At 36.2% G+C, this 6,817-nt stretch overlaps 1 protein-coding gene across 1 annotated transcript in view; it reads right to left on the minus strand.

Annotated features, from left to right (window-relative positions):
- Positions 1 to 2,068, minus strand: part of LOC107089435 (retinal-specific ATP-binding cassette transporter-like) — a 49,796-nt gene extending 47,728 nt beyond the window's left edge. Inside the window, exon 1 of the mRNA XM_015382201.1 lies at positions 1,976 to 2,068. Within this exon, the coding sequence (XP_015237687.1) occupies positions 1,976 to 2,065 (90 nt within the window). The 5' untranslated portion in view covers positions 2,066 to 2,068. The remainder of the gene's footprint in view (positions 1 to 1,975) is intronic.
- Positions 2,069 to 6,817: the final 4,749 nt, after the last annotated feature.

Consider the following 6,817-nt stretch of genomic DNA (forward strand, 5'->3'; position numbering starts at 1 on the left):
CTGATGTTTTTTGTGACTGATAAACTTTTACATGTGAAAGTGCACACATGCAGACTCCCACACATGCTGCGACACGCCCCTGATTTAAGCCCGGCTCACTCCTTCTTCCCTCATTTTTCAAACTTATTATTTCTCACACATGCGCGGAAGGTAGTAGGTAATGAGAATAGCCGGCTCGCCTTTCCGTCACCACGGTGACACAAAAGGTCCAACCTAAAGGATGTGTCACCTCCGAGGAATGTCCCTTTTTCCCCTCTCTCTCTCTACTCTCTTCATGCACCTCCCACAGGTTTCTTTCTTGCATTCACCCCCTTGCCAAAATGTTTCTGGCATTGTCTCCCTCCTGGGACCCAGAGAGAACGTGACAGAGTACACATCTTATTACAGGTGCTTAAGAGGTTATGGCTTTTATTTTATATTTAGTCAGCACCCTTTAAGTAGCCTTTGTGATCCAGAATTTAGATTGATAGAAACTGGAGTTGTTTTGCATCATTTTCCTATTTATGTTAAAAGAAAAAGTCATGAATAAAGATAATATTCCTACAGGCCTACTTTTTTTTTTTTTTTTTGCTTTTTAATATGCANGGACTTAAAAATGTATGTTCCAGTTCAGGAAATATAGCTCTTGTCATCCTATGTCCTACTTTTATAAGGCTACGTTAGCATATTGAACACATATTTTTTGTTCTTGTCAAACTACTTAAATCCATATATTCAAATTTAGAAAAATATCTACACACATGTTGGGGTGATTTACTAGAAAAGGATTATAGTTTTCTTTTGATCTGAGTTGAAGACAGGACTGGTTTATTCTACTGGAGTTTTAAAAGCTAAGAGGTTTGCATGGTACCAGCTGGCCATGGTTGTATTCATTTGAACAAAGTATTAGAATCTAATTCACAAGAAGTTTCTAATTAATTAACACAGTGTTGATAAAGGGTTTTGACTGATTGAGTTGGTATGGAATTTGTGTTTTTATCATTGGAGGTCATTCAAAATGTCTTGGATGATGATCTGTGTATGTAAACAATATTCATTCTACTGGAATCGCATTCTGTAACTTTTCTCTTTGGCTTATTGTATGCTTTTTGTTGTTTTGTTTTTTTCCTGGGCCAATTGCTAAATTTACTTTACAGTTACCCTTAAAACAAAATGCATATGGCTCTTGAGTTAGCATCAAAAACTGAGGATGAGTAATGGTTTTGTGAATAGTTATTTTTGTAAAGGCGTTTGGGGCTAATTCATTTCCAATAAATTGACCAAAACTCTTTGACTCCGCTTACCATGGAAGAAAGAGAAGAAGGATGACAGAAGGGATGTGCATGACAACTCATTCCCTCCATAGCTCAGCTAATGCATCACTACACTATGCTACTATGAAATGTTAAATGAAGCCTTTGTTGGAACTTGTTTTAATCTATTGAGGTTTTAGTTTAAATTGTAAAGGATAAAGGTTAAATATATATGCTCAAACATATAGAACTTCCTATTATCTATCTAAAGAAAGGGACATCTGATTAACGTGCAAATCAAGGCACACATTACTAATGAAAACTTTAAGTGGTGACACGAAGCAAAATTAGTAAGTGTATTTGTCGATAATTGGATGTTGTTGTTGTTTTTTTTTTTTTTATCAGAGCACTTTTCTGTTCCATTATTTCCCCCGCCTGTATTCTTTCATTGCAGCTGAAAACACGTACATACATAGAGTATATGTGGTTGCACAAGTCCTCAGATTAGGCTGAACTTGCTCTGACATCTCAGCCTTTGAATGCTAGATCTATTAGTCACTCATGAACGTAACTCCCTGCCTTGTTGAGACCATCCCTTAGCTCCATCTAGAACGACTTCTTGAACACAGAGAAGCGGAAAAGGCGAGTTTCCTGCAGAACTAAAAATACTGGTGTCTCTAAACCCTGCAGGACTCATGAGAAGAGGAAGAAAGTGCAGAAACAGAAGCCTTTAGAGCACTCACAACTTGGATCTTTTCTGATGCTCCCTTCAGAACCAGACCCCAGTAATGTAGATCAATCCCCTGGGAATGGTTGTCCAGAACCTGCGGCATCTGTGAAAACAAAGTCACAAGATGGACTGAAAAGAGGAAAAAATAGGAAGAATGGGATAAGTAAGGTTCAAACTGGATATTTAAACACAAAGGTCCTTTTCTTACCCCGTGATGCTCACGTTCTAGGTTTAGTTTAGACAACAGTGTGTCACCCTACTTTTAATTATTCTCAGAAATGTTTTGTTTTGGAAGGAAGGAAATCTCTTTGCACAGTTTTCTTACATATTTACAGGAACTGAAATAAGCAGCCCACTGGGACAAAGCCTTATTAACCAACAAACTCATTGGGTGTGATAAAAAAAAAAGGAGTTGTCTATTTTTTTTTGTAATCTTAAATTTTTGATCAATCATTTGATATGGAATCCAGGCAACATTATTTTCTGCAAAACGCCCTCAGAGCCTTTGTGTTTATGGGAAACCATTAGTGAAAGGTGTTAGAAATGGCCTGGTCAGGGCTAACTGCAGCGGGTATAAGGAAACCATGTGTGCCAAGGCAAACACATTGATATCCTTCCTGCTGCATTCCTTGTGCCTGCATTTGAATGAACGAAGGAAGGAGAAAGGCAGTACGGTAGAGGCTGGGGAGAGAAAAAGAAAAAGGGATATGAACACAGGACGTGGATAGGCTTATGGAAAAGGGAATCTAAAGCATGGCTGTGGTGGAAAAGATAAGTTAGAGGTCATTACAGTAAGAGGGTATGGTTTGAAAATATTTGCATTTCAAATAAAAGTGATGGAGGAAGTCTTAGAATCCTGAGCAAAGTCACATTGCAATAAATATACAATACGTTCTGAAGGTGCTTTGATCAGACAAAACTGAGTGAACTTTTTGAGGGATATGCAATCATTCAACTAAAACTATTGTGATGAACAACAAATCCAGATGCTTTTCTCCTGAATGGAGGAAAGTGAGTTGGAGTTTACGGGTAGAAGATGTCTAACAGTTGCAATTCTATATATAAAACTAGTTAAGCTGCAGGTAAGAGATGTAATTAGAGTGAAGGCTAACTATCCAGCAGGACTTTAAACATATAGCTATGGCTACAATAAGACAGTGCCAAGCAAAGCATTTTTTTTTATGTGGGACAAAATGGCAGAGTAAAATTAAAAACCTAAATCCAGATAATAATCTGTGGCCTGATCATCAACGATTCCAAATAAGTAGCACTAAATCGCTTGCTTTGTCCGGAGCTCATAAGGAAACATTTAGGCTGAAAAAAAAAAAAAATACAAATATATCTTAACTACAAGATAGACACCACCCAAAAAAACTGTCAGGGGCCAACGAATTCTCAGTGTTCAAGGCTCTGTACATCATTTAGAGCTCACCTGATATAAAACTACGAAACATTTTAAATGAACCAAAAAGTTAGTAGTTCCGAAATGGATTTATTTTGGAGAATAATCATTTTGATTATGAAAATAAAACAAATGAGTTTTTTTTAATATAATTGTGTACTCCTAATGTCAGACCATGAGTCTGAAAATTAAATTAAACCAAGTGAAATCATGTTTTAGCTCCAACTCAGAAAAATGTAATGGATTTGCTGATTACTGATGAAACTGTAAACTACTATTAATACTGCAGTGCAGCAGAAAATGTGTTTGTCTGATTTTTAATGCACGCACACTAAAGAAACGGTAAAAAATAGAGGCAGTAATTCACAATTTCAAAGATTTACCGAGATTAAAAAATTGTAAGTTCAAATAAGTAGTGGTAACGCTTTCTTTTACAGTAACTGTGTAATAACATGGTAATAACATAGCAAGTTACACTATATTACTAAGTAACAAGAATTTTACTAAGTGCTGTGCTTCAAATTTTAGGCGGACAAGTTAAAGTCAGACTTCTTAGATTTCAAACCGCTATTACCAGATAACTCATATTCATTTCGCAGACAGCAATAAATGAAAGGGTCATCTGCTAAAATTCAGTTTATTACTTGTATATAACAGAAAACCAAACCTAAAAGACAGCAAGCCAATCTTCTTAACTGAACTCTTATTTATCAGTACATCTTGAGTTCAGTTTTATATTTGTAGGTGGTGGCCAATAATAGAAAATGTTATGTGGTAACCTAATGGTAATTACAATGTTACATGGTCACATACGTCTGTAATAATTACGTGCAGTTTATTATTTTTGAAGTCATATACATTTACCTTGGGGTAATTGCTGAAAAAGTTTCGCTTGTTACCAAGTACTATAGTGCAGCTTGCTATGTTATTACCATGTTATTAACATATTACATGGTTATTGATGTCATGTAAAAGAAAGCATTACCAATAGTTGGCACTGAAGCTATTACTATGAATGAATATAAAGAATATAGCTGCCACATTAGTCAGTGCAGGTTTATAGAAGTTTTTCTTTTTCAAAATTTTGACTTAAAAGTAATAGAAATAAGAGGATATTCAGTTCTCCATTTGTTGTTGATCATTAAAAAAATCTTAACATTACATAACATAATGTTTTCTTGAATGGGATCCAAAGAACTTGGCACGAATAACACCTCAATGAAAACAAACCTGATTCCTTTCTTTTGATGTGCTGCCCTGAAGCAAAGACAAGTGCAGAGGAGAACCAGCACCACCATGGTTAAAGGTACCGGTACTGTCTCTGCACTGAGGTTCTCTGGTGGGAGTCCTATCATTTGGACTTGAATAAGTGAATCAGGCAAAGGACATTTCCAGATGATAAATCCAATTATCTCTGTTGAATTAAAGTTCTGAACCAACTATTTGACTGGAGCAATTTGAGGAAGACGAAGATTATAATACCAGAAATTGTTACGCGTTGCCAAAACAAACTCAGGGCTTCTAAAGAAAAAAATCTAAAGTTAACCGAGTATGTCACTCATCTAGTTTCAGAACGCTTTTAAGTTTTGCATTTTCCAGAGATCAATCAACACTCGTTTTAAAACACGGTAAAATATATCCTTAGAGGAACAGGAAATGTCTAGAGATGTGCAAACTGTTTCAGATTTTAACCTTTGCTGGAAAATGTGCAGCATTGTGTAAGCATCTTATTATTATTAAATTTATCATTAGTAAGCCGTGTCTGTATATTTGCAGAAATATTTCAATCCTGAAAACATATATTTTAGATCTAAACTACTATGAACGCAGTTAGGGAGCAAGTCTAGTTCAGAAGTACTCATGCATATATGGCTTATTAAAGATGTACAGCAACTCAGGCAACTTGTTGATCTACTTGGTTATTTATTTATAGGCTTCAGGTAAAAGTATCTACATATCCTTATAGATTCGACTTAAAAGGTTTTAGAACGCTCAGACTTTTTAAGATTCACATATTTTATTCCTACAGGTAGATTTTTCACATACCAGGGTGTGACAGGGTTTAAATATTCAGACAAGCACATGTTACTGGAGTAGCAGATGCAGTATTGTTTCCTCGTGAAATGGCCAACAGGTTGTATGCTCGTCCCAGCTAAGCCCATTAGAGAAACAGGCCAATGCGGATAATGCCGTATGAATTCCCTGAGCCAGTCAGATGACTCACCCTGCCTGAGCCTGAACACCTGCATATACTAATAACCAGAGGGTGTCTAAAAAAAGACTTAAGTTTGATTTCTTTTTTAACTTCTTCTTTCAGCAAAATTTGGGAGAATGTCTGTAAACTGTATACTACAAGACAGTTTTTAATTTTTTGTTTTCCGGCTTTTATCCATATTAGTGGCTTCAGCCTTATGCTTAGGTTCATTTTGGTCCAAGAGAGTCTAAGTGTTGTTGCAACCTCTAAAAAAATTAACTGCCAGGATGGCCCCTTTTTTCAGCTCCAACCACCTTTCTATCTACTGTGATCAGCTTCTCTGCCCCTGCTGAAGCAAAACATCCCCACAGTATGATGCTGCTAACACTATGGTGTTTTCAAGGTGCTGCTTTAATCTAGTTTTCCATCCCACCTACAACTATAAATGTGGACCGAAAGGTTCAGAACAACCAAAAGAACTCTCTCTGATATATTTGCAGTGCTGTGTTTTGTCTTGCTGACTAAGCTGTGAATCTCTGCAGCTACCATGTATCTCTTGTTATTTCTGGTCTGGCCTGTCAGGTTTGTTGGAACGCCCTTTCTTTGTAGATTTGCACATGTGCCATATTTGTTCCATGAATGAAGTAAAAGAGCTCCATTTGACATTCATAGCTAAAAATATTTTCTAAGAGATTTTCTCTGCGTCAGTATTTTCATAACCTTGCCGCCTGGTGTGTTCTTTGATCTGCCGTTTCTATACTAATGATTCTGAAGCAGGTTTCTTAGGTCTTTACGGAGCTAAAAATTGGTTTTGAAGGTATCACTTTTAACAATTGACAAATAATTTTGAAGATTAAAACCAAGTTTTAGATCTAAAACAAAAGCCTGTTTATCTGTAAACAGATTATATGAGAAAAGGTTTAAAGGGTAAGAAAACTGTTTTTCTGCAAAGCAGCCACTGTATCCACCAACACTAGATTTCAACACCCTTTCCTACAATAACATGCATTAATTTAAAAAACAAAAAAAAAAAAAAAAAGTGCCTCACATCATTAGAGAGAATGTGTAAGCTTAGGTTTGAGTGGGAAGACAAATGATGGCAGAGAGTGGAGACACAATTACACCTGCTGCCATGAGATTGCACTCCTCCAGACTCTGACACTGTGAAATGCCTTTTAAAGTTTCTCTCCTATTGCCATTTAGATTAAATCATAACAGTAACAGCAGAGGAATGTATTCATAAAAAAAGGACTATGCAG

The sequence above is a fragment of the Cyprinodon variegatus genome, unplaced genomic scaffold (genome assembly GCF_000732505.1).
Source record: "Cyprinodon variegatus isolate N-32 unplaced genomic scaffold, C_variegatus-1.0 Scaffold253, whole genome shotgun sequence".
NCBI lineage: Eukaryota > Metazoa > Chordata > Actinopteri > Cyprinodontiformes > Cyprinodontidae > Cyprinodon > Cyprinodon variegatus.